The sequence below is a fragment of the Arvicola amphibius genome, chromosome X (genome assembly GCF_903992535.2).
Source record: "Arvicola amphibius chromosome X, mArvAmp1.2, whole genome shotgun sequence".
Lineage (NCBI taxonomy): Eukaryota > Metazoa > Chordata > Mammalia > Rodentia > Cricetidae > Arvicola > Arvicola amphibius.
The window spans coordinates 14438514-14464113 of NC_052065.1; the positions used below are offsets into that span (position 1 = coordinate 14438514).

Below are 25600 nucleotides of genomic sequence, written 5' to 3' on the forward strand. Positions count from 1 at the left end.
ATGTGCCTACATTATCCGACCTATATCACATCATCTATCTCAAAGTTCTCTCTGTTGTTAATATCCCCACACATGCCTGTATATTCTATGTGGCTGTCAGTCTCGCCATGTGTGTGTCCAAACTTTTTGAAGAACACCTGATTATTTCCAGATTCTTATAAGAAATCCTTCAAGTGTACAACCTATAACCTGAAATTGCTCTTTACAGTATTAGTCTAACCTCAAAGGAGAAAAGCAGAACTTTTTGACCGACATATGTCCCATAGTTCACTGGCAGAGCAAGCACCTCTGAAAAATCCCCAGATGAACTTAGAACTTCTACTTCAAAACAAATTGCATCTTTTGATGGGACCAGAGGTATATGGCTTTAAAATACCATCTCTGCTTTTAATGGAGACTTAGCTATTAGCCTAGTTTAAAATGTTGCCACGAATCAAACAGGAAAACCTTTTAAAACCTCTTTCTACCTGGTTTAATGTTAGCTTTTTTGTTCAAAGAACAAATAACCTTAGAGTAATTTTCCCTTGATCATTCTAGTTTCACTCACAGGACTTGTAAAAACAAGAGCTCCCCTGTACTCTAAATGCTGTGACTGCTAAGAGATGTAATTTTGAGTCTAACAAGAATAATTTACTTAATTGAATTATTAATACTTTCAGCATAAATCTAAAATACTGTTAATAAAATGTCTATCTCTGAGGAGCTAACATATACGAACATACATGGATCACAGTGATGCAGGAAGCAACTGTATATATATTGCCAAATGAAGCCAAAAAGTTCTGTGCTCTGTCTCTTCCTCAAATGGTTAAAAAAAAAGATTTAACAAAATGTACCCTGGGCTTCCCACAAGCTATATAATGGTCAAGCCCACTCTGCATGTGGTCATCAGGGAGCCTGAATATAGATCATAAAGGGGCATGTGTAATGCAGATAGCTGGAAATAGGCAGTAGAAACACAGAACAAAAGGGAGAAAAAGTAAAAATTTCTTCTTAAAGTGCTCCTAAATTGCTCCTCTGGCCCTTAGTTTATTACTTCCTATATCGCCTCTTTTCTTAGCATCTTGAAAGTATATCAGTTGAATTTCATCCTTGGATTTCTTCATCTTTCTATTATTCAGATGAGAGGCCCTCTGTTATAATTATTTACATATCTGACCCTGCACATCCCCACCACATCTCAGAAGTTCTCATGAGAAAGAACTTGAGATTTTTTTTATAGCTCCCTCCATTATAAAACTTGACATGGCAATTAGTAGGTGTTCAATAAACGTTTTTTGAGTGAATGGATATGTGTGGTTTCTCATGCCTTCAAGGACTTCTAAAGGATAAAAATTGAAGAGTCATGGTTTATGAAGATGCGTGATCATGAGCATAAAGTATTATTTATAGTCTGTCCAAATATCATACTTATTTTTACAAAGTTATTTCCTTTAAAACAGACTTCAGCAGATGGGAAAAGATTAGAGACCTACATTTCTAAAATGTGTATTTGTACCTACTAACTTCCTTTACTGAAACGGTAACTTGGGACATTTTGTTCAACAAGAGAAAACCATCTTACTATGCTGATTAAGGAATCATTAATTTGACTATGTCTGCTTTTATGGATGCGATATGAATGAGCATCCTCTCCTGTTTGAGTCTTCCCTGAATGTAAATATCTGTTGTTTTTTTTTTCCCTTGCAGAATTTGTTCCACAGGCGTTTGGAATGCCCTTGTCCCAAGTCATTGCTAATGACCGCGCATATAAGCTAAAGCAAGACTTGCAGAGGGAGGAGCAAAAGGATGCATCTGATTTTATGTCTTACCTCCACCCATTTGGGAATAAAAGACAAAACAAAGAACTCTCAAGCAGTAACTCATCTCTCAGCTCAACCTCAGAGACACCAAATGAGTCCATATCACCTAATACTTCGGAGCCGGCTCCTCGGGCCAGAAGGGTGAGTTGGCCAAGACCTTCTCTGACTCTGAGAAAACTGGAAATTAGTAAGGTTGTCCTTTGAGTCTCTATTATAATGAAACCCAAGACACATAGTAGATATCTCTTCTACTCAGTAATAACCAGTACTGTGCATGTGGCAGCTAGCATTTTCTCCAACCTTCCGCTCCTAGTTAAATTGGTGCTCAAATATTCTACACTACTGCCACTGATGCTAGTCTCTTGTTATCTCCTGCCATCTCACTTGACCTCCTGCTCAAACAGAAAAGCCCAACCTTCAACCTATGGGCCATGTGTATAACAGGATAGCTATGAATATGCCAAAACACAAATCTGTAAACTTAGGTAAACCATTTTGAGAATTATTTTGGCGCTTTTGTTTTCTAACTCAGTTGTGTAGCTCTTGAGCATGAACTTTATAGATAATAGCATACTATCACAATGTCACACATACTATGTATATATTGCACAAATGGGCTGCAGGTTAGACACCCCTATGCTAGAAGCTACATTTTGAGGCCAATATCCAGTGTTTCTGATAATTTTTTCAATGCCATTCTTAGAATGTGCCTGGATCAGTGAATTAGCCACAGTTGTTCAAAGTCAATGGGCAATTTAGCTTTTCCTTATCAAATGGCATTTGCCATTTCTTAAATAGAGGTGTGCAGTCCTGTACGCACTCTCTTTCAAATCCATATGATAGCAATACGATGCCAGTGAGGGAGAGGGCACGATGTTCTAGGTCCTGTGTTCTTTGTGTGTCACATTGCAAATCTAGAAAACTACATTTCTCAGACCATCTGGATGGGAGTCAGCATAGTCACTGCAAAGCAGCTCTAAGAATTCCTATGTCCCTATCTCTAAGCTTTGGGCTATAAATCTTTGCCAATCCAGCCACGAAATACTGTCCTAGTTAAATATACAACCAAACCTCCATTTATAACTCTCATTTTTTAGCTATCAGCATTCAGGACTTCTTCCAAGGTATAGCAAGACCTAAAGCCCTGTTATTTTTTTTATGGTATTGACTATGATTCAAAGTGGAAAAATGACAAAATTAAGGAATTTTTGTATTTTCCAGATGAATTTGTTCTTCTAAACCAGTAATTGTCTTAGACTGTTTATAAATCCAAATATCAGTAACACCAAAACTCTAAATTTGAGCTTTCTGGGAATCAAGGACCTAGGCGGTGGACTTCTTAAAAGTCCCTTTCTCTGTCTAGGCCCTACCAGGACTCTAATAGCTGACTTCTTAGCACACACTTCATTCAGGATGGATGGCTTTACCCTCCTGCATGCTGGGGTCACAGGCATGTGCCAGCATGCCCAGTTTGAATCTTCCTATGTATAAAGTCTACTTCCTAGAGCTGTAGTTGATTTTTTTTATTCAAAAGACTTCTATGACTTTACCTCATTCATTGAGTATTCATTTTTTGTTTCAAAAGTGAAATGGTTGAATCAAAGTATTTTAATTATATGTTTCCCATCTCTTGTCTTCTATTAGGAAAAGTCTACGTATTGAAATCATAACTAACAATACTTGTAGAGATTTTCTAGCTTTTTCAAAAGGCATTTAGTCTTTCCTCTTAATACATCAGCAATAAACAAATCTGTAAACTACATAACAAAAATCAAGCAGCAGTATCTTTTGAGAATAATAGTCCTCCAGAAACATGTACTGGGTAGCCTCTGCAAGCAACTGCTTTTCTTTCTGCTGCCTGTGATCTTCAAATCTGCATATCACTTGTAGGGTGCCATGTCAGTGGACTCCATCACGGATCTAGATGACAACCATTCTCGACTCCTAGAAGCTTTGCAACTCTCCCTGCCTGCTGAGGCTCAGAGTAAAAAAGAGAAGGCCAGAGATAAGAGGCTGAGTCTGAATCCTATTTACAGGCAGGTCCCCAGGCTGGTGGACAGCTGCTGCCAGCATCTGGAAAAATATGGTAAGTAGACTTGTAACCAGCCATCGGTGATCCAAGTATCATCCCTGTATGTACCCAGTTTCAATTATGTGTTTCTTTGAGCAAGCACTAGACCAAAATTCTCTGGGTAAATAAAGTGTACCAATATAAATGTTGACTTAAGAAGCTACTGGGATCAATAGGACTAATAGGCATGAAGCTATTTGGAGTCCTTAGATCTCAAGAATATTTAGAGGAGGCTCTGACCAAGCATGTTAGGAAAGGATCACTGTGTTGGAATAGAACCCCCTTCAAACAGAACCAAGTCCCTTGGATGTTTTTATACATTGAGGTTCCTTACAACATTTCTTTTGACAAAAGCAAAGGTTTGCTTTTAGGGGAATACCTACTCTGAATGTCTCTAGCTAACTCTTTTCAGCTCAATTTCTTTTAACATGATGATTATCATATGATGAGTAATTCTTTAATTATTTTCTGTAATTTAGATATTTGGCTCATAAAATGCCATATCTATCACATATCTCCATTTGCTACATATAGATTTCCCACACACTTTATGGATTCAGGAAAACGTCCTTAATTGTTTATTTGCTCTATAGATAATATGTTCATCATACCTTTTAGTTTTGCCATGTAATTTCAAGATAAGGTTTCTCTATGTAGCTCTGGATGTAGTAAAACTCACTCTGTAGACCATGCTGGCCTTGAACTCAGAGATCTGCCTGCCTCTGCCTCTTGAGTTCTGGGATTTCATTATAATTTTTAAAGCAAAAAAGGTAAGAAACTGCTGGTCCTATTGATAGAGCCATTCTATCCCAATTACTTAGAAGACTGGGCAGGAAGATATCAAGTTCAAGGTGAATTCAAGCTAACCTGGGTAACGTTGTCAGAGATGCATTTTGATATATAGCATAATGTCCTAGGATAAATATCATTCCTACAAGGAGAAAAAAAATCAGAAGAGAAAGTAAGGATAAAACAAACTGTGAACATTGTCATTTGTTTCCAAATTACAAGAACAGAATTTTGTGAAAAATATTAAATATGCATTTAAATTAATTAATTCAGTACAAGTAAAAATTACTGGATAATGGAATAACTTAATAAATAAATGTATTTAAATCTTAGACTTCGTTTTCAAGACAGAATGTTTAATGCATGGTTTAAACCTAAAGGCAAGGCTTATGCTAATCAATTATCCAAGGTCCTGACTGTATTTCAAGTATCCATAGTACTTTTATCAGCTTATATCTATGTATGTCTATCATAAGATATCTATGATTCCAGAATAATAGAATACACATTCAAATTGAAATAGATACTAACTTTGATATTCTAAACTAATGGTTTTCAACCTCCTTAATGCTGTGACCCTTAAACACAGTTCTTCATGCTATGGTGACCCCATCAACAATACAACTATTTTCATTGCTACTTCATATCTTTATTTTGCTACTGTTATGAATCATAGTATAAATTGATATGTATGATATTGAATTTATGACCCCCAAACTTCAAAAATATTATTTTATAAGTATTTTATAGATGTTATCTTTTTTCTTGTTTTCCTTTGACATAGGGTCACATTATGTGAGACAAACAACATCAAAAGCATTTCTGCATTTCTTCCCTAACACTTTATTTGCCTGATTTTTTGAAATGAGTAGGTAGAGAACATTTGTCACTTTAGTCATTTAAGCATTTATCAGAGACCCTTTTTCCAGCCTCTGCAAAATTGTTCTTGAAAATTTTTATTGGTTCCATTCCATTCATGTACTTAGCCCTTCCTCACTTATATATAGCTTCAAACGCCTTCTCAATTCTTTTTTTCCTTTTTTATTGATATTTATTGAGCTCTACATTTTTCTCTGTTCCCCTCGCTGCCTCTCCTCTCCCCCCTTTAGCCTTCCCCCTTTAGCCCTCCCCCAAGGTCCTCATGCTCTCAATTTATTCAGATCTTGTCTTTTTTTTCTACTTCCCATGCAGATTAGATCTATGTAAGTTTCTCTTAGTGTCCACATTGTTGTCTAAATTCTCTGGGATTGTTATTTGTAGGTTATCTTTCTTTGCTTTATGTTCAAAAAACACCTATGAGTGAGTACATGTGATAATTGTCTTTCTGTGTCTGGGTTACCTCATTCAAAATAATGTTTTCTGGCTCCATCCATTTTCCTGCAAAATCCAGGCTGTCGTTATTTTTTTCTGCTGTGTTGTACTCCATTGTGTAAATGTACCACATTTTCCTTATTCATTCTTCAGTTGAGGGGCATTTAGGTTGTTCCCAGGTTCTGGATATGACAAATAAAGCTGCTATGAACATAGCTGAGCACATGTCCTTGTGGCACAATTGAGCATCCTTTAGATATATACCCAAAAGTGGTATTACTGGGTCTTGAGGAAGGTTGTTTCCTTATTTTCTGAAAAATCACTGCACTGACATCCAAAGGGGTTGTACCAGCTTTCATTCCCACCAGCAATGCAGAAGTGTCCCCATTTCCTCACAACCTCTCCAGCATAAGTTGCCATCAGTGTTTTTGATTTTGGCCATTCTTACAGGTGTAAGATGGAATCTCAGAGTTGTTTTTATTTGTATTTCTCTGATAACTAAGGATGTTAAACATGTCCTTAAGTGTCTTTCAGCCATTTTAGATTCCTCTGTTGAGAGTTCTCTGTTTAGGTCTATCCTCTATTTTTTTGGATTATATTATCTTTTGGTGTCCAATTTCTTAAGTTGTTTGTATATTTTGGAGATCAGCCTTCTGTCTAATGTGGGGTTAGTGAAGATCTTTTCCCATTCTGTAGGCTGTCATTTTGTCTTTTTGACCATCTTCTTGCTTTACAGAAGCTTTTCAGTTTCAGGAGGTCCCAATTATTAATTGTTTCTCTCAGTGTCTGTCCTGCTGGGGTTATATTTAGGAAGTGATCTCCAGTGCCAATGTGTTCAAGTATATTTCCTACTTTCTCTTCTATAAGGTTCAGTGTGGCGGGCTTTATGTTGAGGTCTTTGATCCATTTGGACTTGAGTTTTGTGCATGGTGATAGATATGGGTCTATTTTTGTTCTTCTACATGTTGATATCCAGTTATGCCAGCACCACTTGTTAAATATGCTTTCTTTTTTCCATTTGATATTTTTTGCTTCTTTATCAAAGATCAGGTGTTCAAAGATGTGTGGATTGATATCTGGGTCTTCTATTTGGTTCCATTGATCCTCCTGTCTGTTCTTATGCAAATACCAGGCTCTTTTCAGTTCTGTAGCTCTGTAGTAGAGTTTGAAGTCAGGGATTTTGATGCCTCAAGAAGTTCTTTTATTATATAGGACTGTTTTGGCTATCCTTTTTTTTTGCTTTTTCATATGTTTAAATATATATGTATCAGTTACCTGATCTCATAAATCGGATTCCTTTTTCTCAATGATCCTTAGTGGCTAGTAAATTTTCCTTCTGTCAGCATCCAAACATCCAGGGTCTCTTGAAATTTTGAAGATGAGTATTTTCCTGCAAAGACAAGAGCAGAACCCTGCCCCAACCCTCATGAGCTTCCCTTACCATCTTTATGGTTTTTACCATTGTGGATGATCTGTCATTTCTCTTTTTCAAGAGGTTTCTCCTTTTGAAACTGGATCTCTATCAATTTTGATGGTATCCATAGTTTTTCTTCTCCTGTGGAAACAAGAGCAAACCCCTTCCCCAAGGCAGCACATCTCCTGGCTTCCATTGTGAGGTCAGCACTTCTTTGAAATAAACTGGTTGATTTAATTCAGAAGACTTTTCTATTACCCAATATCTCTCTGCTGCTGTTCTCCTTTTCTCATTAGCATTAAGAAAATTCAAGGTTAATAAAGCATTATGTAATCTATTTCTGGAGGCATTTTCTATCCCTTTTTGTTTGTTTAACATATCTTTTATAGTTCTATTTAATCTTTCTATGACTGCTTAACCTGTAGGATTGTCTGGTATACCTGTAACATGCTTAATATTATAATAAGCAAAAACCTTTTCATTTTCCTAGAGACATAAGCTGAACCACTATTTGTCTCTATTTGTGCAGGTATACCAATGATGACTATAACTTCTAATAAATGTATGATTACTGAATCAGCCTTTTTCTGAGCTTAAAGCAGCTGCCCACTGAAAACCTGAATAAGTGTCAATGGTGTGATGTACATATTTTAATTTTCCAAATTTAGCAATTGGAACACATCCATCTGCCAGATTTTATTTCTTTGAGTGCCCTTTGGGTTAGTCCCTGCAGGTAGCAGTGTTTGGTTACAGAAAGAGCAAGTAGGGTATCTCTTTATAATCTCCTTAGCATGTTTCCATGTAATATAAAACTCTTTCCTTAAACCTTCTGCTTTAGTTTTCTGCCTTGGTTCTGGTTAAATACTGAGAAATATGCTTTGTTTGACAAATTAAAAGCAATTAAATCAATTCCATACACAGAGCAAGAAAATCAGAACTCATGGGTAGGGAGCAGAAACCGGAAGCTGCAGAAGTCGCCATGCGGCAAGGAACAGACCCAGGGAATGCAGCAGTTATGCTTGTGCTTGGGAAATTTCCAGTTGTCAAATGGAGTAAACTCCACTGTGGCAGGGATTCTACAAAAAAATGCTTAGGTGAAAGCAAGCAAAGTGGGCAGGGTTGGGAGACTGACTGCCTGGGCCGTGGAGCAGCTAGGCCTTTAGGCCATCCACCCACTAGTCCCGAGTCTGAATCCACATGGGCGCCAAATGAAGAAGGACAATTAAAAGAAATCCCCCACTAGCTCAGAATTGAGAAAAAGATAGCTATTTATTAAGGGGTAGACTCACAAGTCAGAATCCTCTGTTTGAATGGAGATCAGAAACCGAATCCCGCTGCCAGAAAAAGAGAGCAGACACATGCTCTACATCAGCTTATAGAGTATAAGAGGCCATGTCCCAGTGGATGGGTAACCACTGGCTGTAAGACTTTCTACAGCAAACTATTGTTGAAATTAACAATATATGGTAGTAAGATTGATTTTTATTTAAAGACCAATTTTTCAAAGACCTTTTATTTATTTTATGCCTGTGTGTGGATCTAAGGTTATCCTTGTACACTACATGCATGAAGCTATCTTCATAGACCAGAAGAGGCTGTTGATTCTCCTAAAAGTGAAGTTCAAGGATTTGTAAGCTGCCATGGGGTGCTTGGATACAAACCAGAGTCCTGTGGAAGAACAGCAAGTGCTTTTAACAACTGAGCCATTTCTTCAACTTCAATTTCCCCACAAGAAAGAAAATATTATAACTTTTTCAATATTCTAAATAATTTAAAACATGATTTGTATAGGAACTTTCACTCTTTATTAAATTTGAAATAGATATTTTTATTTTTCTGATCATAAATAAAATATACTTCTTAAGGAAAAAATATATATAATGTAGAACAATTAAACACTGGATAAGAAACAATCACAGCTGAGTGGTAATGGTGCACACCTTTAATCCCAGCACTTGGGAGGCAGCAGCAGGCAGATCTCTGTGAGTTTGAGGCCAACCAGGTTTACAGAGTGAGTTCCAGGACAGCCAAGGCTATACAGTGAAACCCTGTGTCAAAAAAAGAAACAATCACTTTAAATTTCTGTTTATTTCTACTTAGCATTTAAAACTCCCTAAAAATATACATATATTACTTATTTGAAATAACACTACATACAGACACACACACATATACATACATACATACATACATACGTACATACATACATATATGAAGAGAATGTCACTGCTCTAAGTGGATGGTAGGCCACAGAATTTTCATGTTTATAAAAATGTTTTATAAATATCATTTAAAAAGGATGCCAAGTAGTCTGTCACGTGAGTGGACCCCAGTTAGCTCCAAATAAACAACTTTTTTTCTGTTGTAAATGGTCCTACTCTAACCTCCTCTGTGTACATGCCTTTGTTAACATTTTTGATCATCTTAGAATCGTGTCATAGGTGTAGAATTATAGGGCCAAGCCTATAAAAACAATCTCTCTGACCTATAACATCAATAGTCACACCAGAAAAAAATATCTCATCCCCAAACATTTAATGTCAAATAATTGTGAAGTTGAAAGGGTCAATTATGTACCTGAGGAAGGTGAATAGTACAGTATATGGAAGTGCCACTGAACACCGTGAAGTCACTGCTGTTCTGCATGCTCTGTACAAGCATTCTGCACTGTTTCTACATTGATTTCATTCAGAGTCTCAAGCATTAAAAAAAAAAACCAGCCTGCTGATTTTGTTTGCTTATTTACAGGCCTCCAGACAGTGGGGATATTTCGAGTTGGAAGTTCAAAAAAGAGAGTAAGACAAGTAAGTGAATACGAAGGTTATATTGTCTGTTCCCCTTGACATTTCATGGAATTACTAGGTGGAAAGTTCAAGTTTATGTAAATCCCCCTTGACTATCTTTTCCCAACCATCCGATTATAGTATAATGAAATCCCAGGAAATGAAAAACAACTCAGAAGGTTAGAAAAGGGAAGCTGGGGTGAAAAGACTGAGAGAATGGATCTGGACATGTCCATTCTATGCTCAACTGAAAGAAACTATTTGATAAAGATACCACTGAAGTTGGAAAAGTGGAAGAAAGATGCCTAATCAGCAAGTGATAGCAAATAGAACATAATTTCACTGAGGCCAGTTTTATGCAAATGTACTAGTAAAATGCCACAACACTCTGATCTAATCTGGTGCTACATTTATTTACTTTTGCAGAAATAAATGCTTTATGAGATCCTATGGAACCATTGGTTCCTGATTCATTTTTCATAATCAACTGTAATTCTTGATTTTGTGTGTGTGTGTGTGTGTGTGTGTGTGTGTGTGTGCCAACCTTGCACTACATGCTTCTGGCAGAAATTTGATATTAGATTGCCGAGGTAGTTTCCTTTGATCAGATAGGTTGTGATGGCTTCACAAAAGGCAAACCATCCTTTAACAAACAGAACCCATTTGTTAGCAAAAGAAGGTTGCAATGCCATTTTCCTCCTATTGATTGAAACAGAGGAAAATAAGGAACGCTACAATTTAGAAGTTAATCCAGGTAAAAATTTTAGTTGGATGAAGTTAAAGAATTATTTATTTATGTGTTGAAGTAAATACCCTATCATGTATGTTTTTCATTGTTAAAATTTAAAAAAATCAAAGTTGTTTTTTTTCCAGACTGGTTTATTTGTATTCTCAATAGTCATACAAAATGAGTGAACAGCATTTAACATTTCACCATGACACTTGTAAAATGTAAACTATCTTCTAGGCTTCACACCTATATAAAATTAAGGGATATCTTTATTAATAATATCTTATTGACTCAGCCCTCCAGCTGTAGTCCCCTTCACCACTTTCTTTTTAGGCTTATAGAAATTCAAAAATTTAATTCAATATCTTGTGGTTAAACAAGCTCCTTTAACGGTCCACCTCTCTCTCTCTCTCTCTCTCTCTTCTCTCTCTCTCTCTCTCTCTCTCTCTCTCTCTCTCTCTGTGTGTGTGTGTGTGTGTGTGTGTGTGTGTGTGTGTCTTTTTGCGTATGTATTTCTAAGTCATCTGCGTGTGCTCAGGAAAGAATCATGGTGTGTCTGAACTAGCTTGATTGCAGTAGTGCCATGGGTGAACTCCTCATTTTGGCTGTCTTGTAAATCCTGATGGAAAATTGTCTGAAATCAGTGAGCAATTGAGGACAGTGATTGGTATTTTCATCAAGTGGACAGATGATGAGTTCCAGCAATTATCCCTTGACATTTTTTGGATACATAAAAAAGGGAGATATCTTTGCATAGGGATTTACTTAAGGATTACTCACTCAATAAGATGTAATTAGTGGTAACTTAGAACTAGATTTGAGTCTGAAATATGCTTTAACTCACTCACTATTTTATGTAACTTTTACATACCCTGCACTTTTTCTTTAGAAAGTAAGAGCTAGGTCTGGGACAGCGGCTCTTGGTGTGTAAGCAAGAATTCCGGTCCCCAGCACCCACATGAAAAGCCTGGCATGATGACATACCTATGAGGTCAGCACTAGGGGTGAAGGAAAGCAAGCAGAGATAGAAAAACCCCTGAAGTTTGATGGCCTCCAGCCTAACCAACAAATGGAAACTCTAGGTTCAGTTCAGTGAGTGATCTTAACCTCAGAGGCATAAAAAGTCCAGTAATAAAGGAAAACACCCAACATTATTCCATGGCCTCTACATGTGTGTACCTGCACACACATGTTCACATGCATTCTGCACCTACAGAGAAATGAGGGGAAATATGAATATTTATCAAGTAAAAATTGTCATTTGTTACCTACTTATCTACATTGTAGCTCTATTCTAAGGGATAAAGTTGGCTTATAGACTTTGCCTCTGTATTTACTAGTGTACTTGCATACTTTGAGAACCTATAATAGGGTCTGAGACCCAGCATAGTGTGACAAGTCTTTGTTGAATGAATGGATAAATAAATGAATGAATGAACTAAAGAAGTCTTACAGAAGTTTATTATACTGTCTATCCATGGACTTGCATAATAATTTATACAACAAAGAACAATGCATAAGGGACATCAACCTGTCAGAGACAAAAGTAAGACATAATATCTCTACCATCTTGATATCATGCTTTCTTTCTGCTATCCATGTTAGTCAGCTTTGTATGATTATTAAGTCTGAGAATATTTCTGGTAATTGCTCACAAGGCTACTCTGACAAATTAAAGATAACTTTCATTTCAATGTATCATATTTTGAGCCTTCAACATAAATATCTAATTACATTTTTAGTTTTGTGATTTGTCAAATAATATTGATTTTTTTTGTTGGTATTCTAGTCAACTATTAAAATTTCAATGTGACATGCCCAAGTGTTGTTCTCTCATATTTACACTTGACCTAAATTCTCTTCTAACCCTTAACCCTTACTCCCAACTTCCTGATTCTTGTTATCTAGTCCCTCTACATACATCATTAACAACAAATCAACAACTACTGTTGTAACAACACATTAAAAATATATACACATATATGCATTCATAACTAGTATGTGGAGAGTCTGTAGCTCAAGGTGACATATTGTTTCCTTTTTTCCCTTCTTGTGATCTGTGCAGACTTAATACCAGATGTTGTCCATCAAAAACATTTTGGGGGGAGATCAGTAAACACTGAGGTTAGATGATTCTAAGGTATCGTTGACTATATGAAACCTCTTGTCAAATTAACCCTCTGAATCTTATGTAACCGATACTTGATTTTCCAGCTACGCGAGGAATTTGACCGTGGGATTGATGTCTGTCTGGAAGAGGAGCACAGTGTTCACGATGTGGCAGCCTTGTTGAAGGAGTTCCTCAGGGACATGCCTGACCCCCTTCTCACCAGGGAGCTCTACACAGCATTCATCAACACTCTCTGTACGTAATAAAGCCAGATTTGCGGGAAAACATCCCTGGAATAGCAGGATGTCCAGCACACTCATGAAAACCTTGTACATGTGTTTCCCGATAACTGCTTTTGCCTTTATTGGTCTCTAATGAATGGGCTATTTGGGGGATTTTCTGAGATATACCCTGGGGGAAACTAGCAAGAAGAAAGCTGGGCTAAAATAAACGGGGAAAGCCAAGAAGAATTTCAGATGTTTTCAAATGACCCCAGGAAAGTAGAAAGTGCTATAAGTTGATGCTTTGAAGTGCTGGCAAGAACTTGCATTGAGTCTGTGCCTAAAAATTAATCCTGGCTTCTGGTATCAGGAAGGAGGGAGCCAGAAAACCCAGAGTAATAAAGTGGGCAACAGTATTTTCAGTGGAAGCAAAACGGCATAGCCCGGTACCAGTACTTTCAAAGGAGCTGTGTCTGACTGTGCACAGACCCCAGAAAAGATCGGGGAGGAGGAAAAAGGAAATGTCAGAGATGTATCAGTCTGCACACATTTCTTCCTACAAAGCATCAATTCCATTGAAATTGTGGCTGAGAAAGAAGACAGTGTTTTGTCACATGCCTTGGGTATTGCCAAAAAAATCCATACCTTGTATATTGTTCAAGAAGAAAGGCCCTTAAACACATTATAAAAAGATGTCATACCATTCACCAATTCCCAGCCACTGTTAGTGGATATTTACCAATGTGCACTAAAACCCATTAAGTCAGAGTAATAAATAAGAGAATGGAAGCTGATGGAAATAAGGGAAATGGGTTATCTTTCCCATGCTATCTCTTGCAGTCCAACTGTTCTCTATACGTTTCATAGATTTTTGTGGCTATGCTGCTGAAGTACTGGGAAAATGGTGGAAGTCACAAAGTAGAGATGGCTTGGGTAACTTCTTTCTTAAAGTAGTGGAGAGGAAACCCAACCACAGTGTCCAAACAGAGTCAGCTCTGCCAGTCTTACTCAGAGTACCTCTCTCTGCCTTGTGTAGTGTTGGGGCCGGAGGAACAACTGGGCACCTTGAAACTCCTCATCTACCTTCTACCTCCCTGCAACTGCGACACCCTCCACCGCCTCCTACAGTTCCTCTCCATTGTAGCCAGCCACGCCGATGACACTGTCAACAAAGATGGACAAGAGGTATGCTGCCCTAAGTAGAGTGACTTCTTTTCTATTGTTTGTCTGTTGTTCTAGCTGGTAAAGCACAAACTATCAATATGATCATACGTTTCACTGGAAATCTTAACGCCTCGCCATCTGCAACGAAATACCTGACAAAAGCCACTTAAGGAAGGAGGAGTTTGTTTGTCATGACAAGTCGTGGTGCCAGGAACAAGCAGCAAGTGGTCACGTTGTGTCTATAGTGAGACAGAGGGGAGAGAAGACTGCTGACAGCCAGCTTACTTTTTCCTTTTCATTCAGTGGTGACTCCAGGCCAGGGGATGACATCACCCGCATTTAGAATGGGTCTTCCCACCTCCATCTAATGTGGATTACACATCACTGACGTGCTGAAAGATTTGTTTTCAGGGTCATTATAAATCCAATCACAAGTTCTCTGACGTAGATGTTTATGTAATAGTTGTATCTCTCTGGAGGCTCAGTTTCTGAAAACATGAAAACTGTTGATCTTCTTGATGTTTCAGTGACACCTCAAAATGAAACTCCTATTTTCCATAAAGATGGTTTGCTCAAGACTAAACTTCCATTTGGGAGGGGAAGATAAGACAGTTGGCTACGGCAGAGTTTGAAAATGTGTAAAAATAGAGTGCAGGAGTGAGCGAAGGATGCCATTGTTGTAACTGACCAAATCTCTTGTGCTGACTTGGAAACAAAATATCACAGCTCCTCTTATCACATCTGCTTCAGTGCAGAGAGTTCCTTTTACTCCTTAAATCACTTCTTCAAAACAGGCATTTGCTGAATTTTGCTGCTTTTAAGTCGAGTATGGAGAGGACTGGAAGATCTGGTCTTTGCTGTTATATAGCAATGCTACTGAAGATCAACTATTAAAGGCACATTTGCTAAAGTTCTATAGACTGTTGAGGTATATTCTAGTTGAAACTGGTCCCAATTCAGGGCTAGTATTACCCCTCCTCCCACATGAGATTTGGAGCTATGGTTCTCTTCAGTCATACTCACACTTTCAAATATTTAACAGTTTCATCATTGGTCAAAAGACATAGCCTGCTAGCTGGTACTCTATTAAATATTCACTCTCACAAGGGACCCCGTTTTCTTTGATCTCACACAGCCATACTTCTCTCTGATGTTGGTTTTCCCAAGAAGCCTCAGAGCCATTAATAGGTTAGTATGTATTTTAAATCAACGAAAGGGAGCCAGAGGTGTTCCAATCTTACTTAACCACATATGCTGCTATTTAAATTATTAAGCAGAGCTCAGCCATATGATGGACTTCTGTGCTTGTCAGATTTAGTTCCCACAGGGCATGGACATATGTAATTCCTTTTTAACTAGTTCAGAAAAGCAGTTCTGCATTTCTCCTCCTCCTTCCCACCAGGAGTGTGAGAACGGAACTTGAACTTTCCCAAGGTAGCCATTTTTCTCTGTAGGAGTTATAATTAGTTAAACCCCCACTGGCTTCAGGTTTCATCAAATGGTCCTGACACCTTACTTCAGCTCTTCCACCGGTATACTGTAATTCTCATAATTGTTGCATAGTTACATTATCCGTCTGGGTGTCAGCCTTTATGGACTACAGAGATAATGGAAGCTGTAGAGTCTTGTGGCTGAGTGAAAACAGAGCCCTGATTGAAAGGTATGCCAATTGCCTCTCTGGTGTTTGCTAAATACTGTTTGAGAAGGAGAAAATTGAGTCTTGGGTGATTAAGAAGGCACTGAGGAAAGCAAAAAGTCCAGTCCAACTTGCTAACATACTACCTTTGGGGAAGAATTTCCAGGCACCAAGTTTTCAGTTCAAAGCTCAACAAGCCTCATTACTCATGCTCCAAAGAAGACAATATTTCTAGATGAAAATGCAGATTCATCTTAGCCTGCCAGGATCCTAGCTACCATTTATGACTCTCTCTATCATGTGTTGGTTTTGTGCCATAGTACCTAATCCTTTGAATAGGCAAGGTAAATGTTATTGTGCCCACTTTTCATGGAATGAAACTGAAAGTCAGTGCTTAGGTAACTTAGCCATGTCCCCCAGGGAACTTCTACTTATGACAATATAACTGGCAAGTTTGTAGAGTTTACAGCTCTGGAGAGGCACCATATACCCTTTCGTCACTGTAGATTTGTAAAGTCATTAGTAGAGTAACCCTGTAAGGAACAGTAAAAAGCTCTTGCAGAAGGGTCCTTTTCATCATTGCATATGTATCATCATACTGGCTAGTTATCATATGAATTCTGCAACTAGAGAATATGCAGCTGTCCTTCATACTACAGCCAGTCTAAATTACTCAGTTAAAACAGTAGGGAAAACAGGAGGACAGCATTACTTCCTTGTACATGTTAGAAGCAACTATAAGCAGGCAGCCATGTTTGACTTAAGGCTACAGAGCAGAGAGTACTGAGGGGTGGCAGGAAATTGGGCCATGTTCATAGAGTACTGAAAGTGTCTGCAGGTAGAATCTCTATCCTGCTACGATATGAACTTTGGGAGCACTGGGAAAAAGATTATATAAGCTATGGTGTAGATTAATTTCACATACAGAGAGGGAGATAGGTAGGTAGGTAGGTAGATAGATAGATAGATAGATAGATAGATAGATAGATAGATGGAAGAAAGGAAGGAAGGAAGGAAGGAAAGAAGGAAGAAAAGAAAGAAAGGAAGGAAGGGAGGGAGGGAGGAAGGAAGGAAGGAAGGAAGGAAGGAAGGAAGGAAGGAAGGAAGAGAGAGAGAGAGAGAGAGAGAGAGAGAGAGAGAGAGAGAAAGAAAGAAAGAGAGAAAGAAAGAAAGAACTGTTAGGAAGTTTTTGTATCAATGACAGTAGAGAAAACAGGAGTCTAGAGGTGGAGGAAATGAAGACAAAAGGCAGACATTCGTCGAAGAAAGGATAGACACGAGCTAAAAGGCCTACAAATAGCACCATGGAGAATATTAAAACAAAGCCTTGTAGGAGGTTGACTAGACAGACTACATAACCATGGCATAGAACTAGGGGTTAGCTAAACTCCTCTAATCGAAGTTAAGGGTCTTCGCTTAGAATATTTTAGTAGGATGAACAGGTAGGGAACATAGAATGGGCAGAAGAATAAAGAAAGGCAAAATACTACATTATAAATTATGGACAAATAACAGAGCATTTCTCCAGTTCTCCTACCCATCTGTTAGTTTGTAAGGCACTTGTTAGGCCATCACTTCCTTATGGGTTGCCGCATGGAATAAAACTGACTCAGATTAGAGAATAATAATAATAATAATAATAATAATAATAATAATAATAAGGCTCACAAAGCTTTGCCAGAGCCTTGTCTATGTGAAAGAGGCTGAGAAAGGCCTATATTTCCTCATCTGCAAAGTAAAAGCCTAATGTCCTTTCTAATATGTGCTTAAAAAAATTCAGTGCACCCTTCATTAGTAAGATCATGAAGATAGATCTAAAAAGTATATGTACACATTGAGGTCAACCCATTGAACCCATTGGTGGTATTTTGGGGAAAATTGTGGTATATTATTGACTTTTTGTCTTGTGCTAATTTTTTATTTTATTTTAGCTTGTTATTTTCTTTGTCACGTAGAGGGGGGAAAAGATTTTCAGGTTTAAGAAACATTTTATTTCTTCTTTATTTTTTTAAAAAAGGTTAGAGTAGGAATAAAATCCAAAGTTCCTCAAGATGTTTTCTCCTAATTTAAGACTGTGCTGACATTGCACAGAAATTGTGGTGTGAATAGGCATTTGTTTCATGAGAAAGTCCATAGGTGCCATCAGCTCTCAAAGGAACTATACAGGAAGCAACAGAAAACCAACGTGGAGCTGTGCTTTCTGATCTTTGAGGAGGTGCTTGCTTCTAGGACATGGTCGACCTTACCTTAGCTCTAGAGCTTCAGCAGGATCCTGCCTCCCTTTCCTCAGCCTCCTCCAGTCTTTATTTAGAGCCATTTTCCTATCTCTGCTTGCTCTTATAAGGTCTGCCAAACAAGAGTGAATAGGAGGAGGTACACCCATATGATGGATGTACAAGAGGTTGGCACCAGCACAGCTGTATGACTTTACTTCCTACCGCTTCACCTCCTCCTGGCTCTAGGCCTTACTGCCCCACTATGTATAAAATAATGACCATGAAGGCAACTGCTTTCCACATAAGTTTTTCTGGAGAAAGAACTCTAAAAGTCTACGGAAAGTCCCTAGTTAATGTCTGGAAACGCTGGACTTTTAACACATGCTATTTATACAGTGCTTTGAAATTATCTGGGAGGCTTACTTAGTGAAGAGAGAAGATTTCCTGGAATTGACTGGCTAACTAAATCATGCAGTCATTGCTGGTTTTGAGTGTCCCTAGCACCTAGACAGGCCATATATACTTAACTAACTAATTAATGGCCATATGTGTATATATTAAAACATGGGGGAGCAATGGTGAGAGATGTCCAGGAACAAGATTTCTTCCAAACTGAACAAGTAGCAAACCAAAACATAAAATGGGAACAAAGCAGAGCAGCTTGGGCTGCAGCTGGAATCCATGTGCGATCTCGCAGACGGATAGGATTGCATTCCCAGAATAGCAACCAGAGAAGGAGAGAGCGGAAACAGAGCTCTGAATTGTCCTTGTACTAAACATTCTTTTAAGTAAAAACAAAATCTTCAGTTTCTTCATGCTTAAAAAAAGGAGAAAACTCCAATTTTACTTTAAAGGGGGTTGGGGACGCTTTCCAGATGCCTCCAAGTTCTGAATGGAGGAATTGGAAAAGGACACATATTTTATTTTCCCCTTAACCATAAATTTCCAGGAAGAGGATTGAAAATAGAATGAAAACTTTTGGAGCTTCATGTCAACAAAATAAGACAAAGACCGAATAACCAAAGGTCCTGCAGAAAACGCACTGTCTCTTACTTGGAAAGTTTACCACATGGAATAATACTTTCCCCTGGTGTTGACTTGTTTATCTGAAAACAGCCTCATCCTTTAACAACAAAAAAAGAAACCCTAGTTCTACAGCAAGCTTGCAGGGCAAGACTACCATCAGCTCAGAGGTTGACACGGTAAAGGGGAGACTGGAGGGATTCATCTTGGCTATTCTGTGAGGATTCCTGAATGCTACACTAGGCGGCCACATACTGTCTCAAAGATGGTGTGGATCTTCCTGGGGCTGGGGCGGGGGTGCATCTTTATCCCGACAGTCCTCAGCATCCTCAGTTAATGCTAGCATGAGAAACCGAAGCTCACACAGACCAGCAGCTCTCACTACAAGGTCCACAGAGCCCCATGTGGACACATCTGTCTGTGCACAACTGGGCATGAAGAGATACTACAAGAAATTAGTAATGGAAGGGCCGCTTACTATCCTACCCTGCATAGGATAGTCCCCGCGGGAAAGAATAGGCGGCCACAAATTTCACCACTGCCATGGTAAACACTAGTTTAGAAATATTCAGCCAAACTTTCTTTCCTGTGTGAAAAAGGCAAGTAAGTAAAATGATTACCAAGTTTTTAAACATGCTCATATTCCTGATTATAAAATTTAAATTGGAGAAATGACTCCCAAAACAGTGCTCAGCCAATCCCATAAAATGCCTTTATGTAGCTATTTCTGTACATTATTTATAGCAGCAGAAAAGAGAAAATGACACAAATGTGTGGCATTTGGCTGTGCTTAAGGCAAATCATGATCAGTTTCTGCAACGGGTTGTTAATGGCCAAGACAAATTGATGAATTGTTTGAAATTGGGAGCTGAATGCAACGTGTTGGTAAGAGACAACAAGCAAGTTACAAAATAGGTTATGGAGTGAGACTCTAGCTTTCAGGGGAAAAAAAAAAACTGTACCAGGCGTCTCTGTGCAAATAGGCCCTTAAAAAGCATTTGGACAACTGGATCTGCGGAGTGGTTGATGAAAGCTGTTTCATTTCTACATGCTTGTTCATGCTTTCTATTTATTAAAATATTGAACGTGTGTGTGTTTTCTTTTTTTTTTTAATTTTTACCGAAAAAGTACCTCACTGCCTTCATTCTGTGCTTCCTATGCCAAGCCCAGACCACTCTGTGTCTTTCTTCTTTATCCATCTGTGAGAGTGTTTGAAGACGCATCTGCACTCACTGTTCTCACTGCCTGCTGAAACCCTGCAAAGGCTCTGATCTAGACCATCAGACCACCCTCAAATCCAACCCAGAGGGGCATGTAGAATGCCCTGGTGAACATCTGTCACAGGAGATCACACACTTGAAACGTCCCTAGCATTCCTTCCCAGCGCATGTTCCTCTTCTTCTCCAAATGTCTGGCCCCTTCTTGGTCTGTTTTATCAGCTGTTTCTTAAGGGTGTTCAACCCACCTCAACCCTTCATATTCCTTGTCTATTCCTAATCAGTTTCTCTTACTGCTATTTAAACATGCAATCCTCCCCCGCAGCATGATGCCCTCATTCTCGCCATTGACAATTTACATGACAATTGGAACACTATGCTTTACCCCCTATTTCTTCTGTTATAGTTCAGAAGCTAGCTGCTGAAACCTAGACTGGGTACCCTTCCCATGTGTTGTCACACTACTGCTGTTTCTGGGGCCATAGAGTGCTCTTTCTAACAGGCAAATCATTCCATTTCCATACAAAATCCTATGTTCAGATGCCCTAAATATATTCCACGTGTTTTTGTGTGCTCCACTGTGAAAATGGTCCTGACCCAAGATACTCTACTTTGCACCAGAAATAACACTTTCTTTCCAGATGGTTTGGTCAATATTGCTACCTCCAAATTCTAGGGTCTCTGGAGTTGATAAGGTCCATTTTTTTGTACTCACTACCTGAGAATGGGAAGTGTATTTCCTTCCTAGAATGTGAGCCCTCTAAAAATAAGGACTGTGCTCTAATGGTTATCATTGGAAGTGTTAAAAATAATTTGGGCCCATGAAAAATATCAAGTAGCAATATGCTGAGTGGATGGACCAGTGGAGATGTTATGGAGTGATGTGTGAACAGCCACATTGATATATGTATTGCTGAGGATCAATATTTTAAATACAAATTGTTTGAAAATGTTGAATCATAAGAGTTTGGCAATAAACACTTCAAAAATGCATCATTTTATTTAATGTTCTATTGAGATGACCATTGAATTTTGATCTTCTACACAAAATATGAAGCAAAAGCATATTACCACGTCCTCCTTGATTCTGATAAAGGTGTTACTTTCCATGAAAGGAAAAAATACTAATGAAAATATTTCATGGCTTATTGAACCTCCCAGCATTTAAAAAAGCAACTTAAGAATAGTCCTTGTGTTGTCTTCTCCCATAGGTCACTGGGAACAAAATGACATCTCTGAACTTGGCCACCATATTTGGGCCCAACCTGCTCCACAAGCAGAAGGCAACAGACAAAGAATATTCTGTGCAGAGCTCAGCCAGAGCGGAAGAGAGCACAGCCATCATAGCAGTGGTAGAGAAGATGATAGAAAACTACGAAACCCTGTTCATGGTGAGTGGCCCTTCAGCACTGAGACATCTCGATGGTTTTCTTATTGGTGGCCTCTGCTGATATAATGAAACTCAGGTTATCCACTTCTTTCTGGTTTGCTGTGCTGGTCATAAGTGACCTCACTGGAAGCCAGGCAATTTTGTTCAAAATACTCTGGTGTCACTACAAAGTTTGTTTCCACGTTTTAGTATATCAGAAATATAAATTTTATTTTGTTAATAATGGTAATAATCACAAATAAATAATTAAATAATTACATGTGAAGATTTAGTTACCTATGGTGAAGTAGTTCTTTTTTTAAAAAAAATATTTATTTATTATGTATACAATATTCTGTCTGTGTGTATGCCTGAAAGCCAGAAGAGGGCACCAGACCCCATTACAGATGGTTGTGAGCCACCATGTGGTTGCTGGGAATTGAACTCAGGACCTTTGGAAGAGCAGGCAATGCTCTTAACCTCTGAGCCATCTCTCCAGCCCGGTGAAGTAGTTCTTGTTCAAAATATTAATAAAACACCTCTTTGGAATCCTGTAATCTTAGTAAATTCACATGTTCATAACCAACAATGGTGACATGATTTCTCCAAGGTCAGTCGATACTTTGCACTCCTGTATAAAATTTCAACTTTCTGCCCTATGCCCTTCCCATGTCATTTCCCATGCCACTTATCTATCCCCTGACGCCCATTACCATTCTATTTATGTTTATCTTGCTCAGCCTTGTGTTGTAGTCATGTACGGCCATTTCCTTTAGTAGATTAGAAATGCATTTAAAGCAAGGACTGTGTCCTTGGTATCGCTTCATTGTATCCTCTGTACACTTCTGGAAGGTCCTTCATCTGTTAGGTATTCAGTAAATATTTTTTGATTTGTATTAAATTACCAGTTCCTGTTTTCCTTCATCAAACTGCATTGCTTGCTCAAACTTCCCTTGAAACAGTAGAACAAATGCCAATTTTCTTCTATTTCTGTTCTCTACTCAGATTGCACATCATTTTTTACAGGAATGTTCTCCATGATTCTTTTGCTATTTCTCTTATCATTTGCAAATGCAATAAAGCCTGCATATTACACTGGGGCCTTCTGTGGCTACTTCAGCCTCAAATACTAGCTAGCTACCTCTTCTGAATCTCCTTCAGAGTTTATCTATACTTATCAAATTCTTCATAGTAGATTTCTTGTCATGCTTATCCTATACTCATTTATTTTGGATATTCAAATGTCAATGATTTGGAATAACTTCTCCATTTATCTTACCTATTTGATTGTGATCAAATAATTCAATATCCCATAAGCATTAATTTGACTCATGTAAAATGAAAAAAATCTAATTCTTAAAATTATGATCAGAATAATTTGCTATGAGAATGAGTTATACAGACTATAAATATCTGTCCAAGTGCTAATTAATAATTATATTAGCTTGGCAACATGGGCTGCCTTGACTTTCAGTATTTTAACACCAGACACATAGGTATCATAATGTTTATCAGACATTTGGTAGACTGCCTCACAGATGACTTTAGAATCTCAAATACTTGTACTATAAGATGCTATCCCTGGGCTTTTACTATATACCGAAAAGGTATGTCCATCATATGCACTGAATTCTATTGGCCAGAACTTACCCACAGATCATATTTAACTGAAAGGGAGTATTTTTGTCCCACTTGGTCCTACAGTCATTTGGTCCCAAAGAAATATACAGAGGTCTACATTAATTATAAAATGGTTAGCTTATTAGCTAAGGCTTTTTATTAACTCTTATAACTTATATCAGCCCATAATACTTGTCTATGTTAGCTACGTGGCTTGGTACCTTTTTTGGTGAGGCAGTCACATGTTGCTTGCTCTGTGTCTGGCTTCCTCTGTGTTTGGGTGACAACTGCAGACTGACTCTTTCCTCTTCCCAGAATTCTCCTGTTCTCACCCCACCTATATTTCCTTCCTGGCTACTGGCCAATCCGTGTTATATTAAAATACAATTGACAGGGTACAGACCATTGTCCCACATCACTTACCCCCCCCCCTTTTTTCAAAACAAGAACTCTGAATTGAATCTCCTTTTAGTTTTTCTCCTATTATCCATAACAACTTGTAATCAACATTCTAAACAAAGGCAAACATCCATAATCCATTTTTTTAATGTGGGTATAGTTTATCGGCTACTTTCTGTTAATTGGGAGTGCTGATAATCTTATGGAGACCTAAAGAAAATTTAAAATTATGGTCAAGTCCTGGCTGGAATATTCTGTGAGGTTTGATCATCTTAGCCAGCAGTCTTGAGGGTGTTCTGGATGTAGAACTCAGACATCTGGGCCATCTGCTTCTATCAGAGATTTCTCAGGAGGTCTTTCTTGATCCAACCTGATTTTTCTTAACTCAGAATAAATCCACAGCTTCTCATTTCCTGTGAAAACAAAAGCAAAACCTCTTCTCCAAAGTAACATATCTTTAGACTTAAAATTTGAAGTCAAAGCATTTTCAAAATATATATGTTGCAAAAATCCAGCAGCATTTATAATCAAGTATCTTTTAGCAGCTTTTGCTCCTTCCTCAGCCATCAAACAATTTAAAGAAAACACAATAACATACAGTATCCAGACTCTCTCGGTGTTTTTCATCTTTACATGGCTTTATCTTAAACTCTATTTCTCTTATTTTTCTTTTTAAGTTTTGGCTTTATAAGACTGTCCTGGAACTCACTCTGTAGACAAGGCTGTCCTTGAAATCACAGAAATCTGCCTGATTCTGTCTCTCAAGTATTTGGATTAAAGGCACATGCCACCACACCTAGAACTCACGGAGATCTGCCTGCCTCTGCCTCCCAAGTGTTGGGATTAAAGGTGTGTGCCACCACACCCAACTACTTTCTATTTTCCTCTTTTATTTTAAGGATTTTATCCTTCTCTTTTTTCCCCAAACCTACATATATTTTTTAAACAAACTATAAATTGTTTAGAGGCTTTCTGTCTATCCTTACTGTATCTCTCTTTTTCTGACAATATGAGTCTTTAATTTGCTAAGTGACATGGCTAGGATTAAAGCCATGGCTTTGATGGCTGGATTCAGCCCATTCCTTAGCTTTCTACGATTCTAGTCTCATGGCAGAGGTACTGGCTGGAGCCATTTTTATTGCCACAACTCTATGGCTTTGCAAGGTCCCTGCCACCACCAAAAAGCATGTGGTCAGCTTTTCATCAACACCATTTAAGTGTTTCATGGCAGGACCTCTTAAAAGAGCTGCAAGGTTTTACAGCTAAAGCTGAGTCAAGAAACCGCTCATAAATGAGAGCGCTTGCCTCTAACAAACAGAGCCCATCTGAGAAAGTGCTGCTATCAATAAGCCATGCTTAACTCTATTCTTTTCTGACTAAAATTACTTCCCATAAAATTACTTTCTCTCGTGGATGCAATTGTCCACATGGGCACCATTTGTTAACTGAGGTTTCTGTCCCACCCAGTCCTGCAGTCATTCAGTCCCAAAGAAATACACAGAGGTCTACATTAATTATAAACTGATTGGTCTATTATCTTAGACTTCTTATTAACTCTTATAATTTATATTAGCCCATAATACTTGTCTGCTTTAGCTATGTGGCTTGACACCATTTTCAGTGAGGCAGTCAAATCTTGCTTGCTCTGTCTCTGGATGACGACTGCAGACTGACTCTTTCCTTTTCCAGAATTCTCCCGTTCTTGCCCCACCTATACTTCCTGCC

At 38.2% G+C, this 25600-nt stretch overlaps 1 protein-coding gene across 2 annotated transcripts in view; it reads left to right on the forward strand.

The window, feature by feature from the left end:
* Nucleotides 1-25600, forward strand: part of Arhgap6 (Rho GTPase activating protein 6) — a 511034-nt gene that overhangs the window by 451949 nt on the left and 33485 nt on the right. For both annotated transcript variants that reach the window (XM_038316286.1, XM_038316287.1), the window contains exons 4-9: nucleotides 1690-1943; nucleotides 3693-3888; nucleotides 10136-10191; nucleotides 13115-13265; nucleotides 14268-14416; nucleotides 21699-21878. In XM_038316286.1, coding sequence (XP_038172214.1) covers nucleotides 1690-1943; nucleotides 3693-3888; nucleotides 10136-10191; nucleotides 13115-13265; nucleotides 14268-14416; nucleotides 21699-21878 — 986 coding nt within the window. The remainder of the gene's footprint in view (nucleotides 1-1689; nucleotides 1944-3692; nucleotides 3889-10135; nucleotides 10192-13114; nucleotides 13266-14267; nucleotides 14417-21698; nucleotides 21879-25600) is intronic.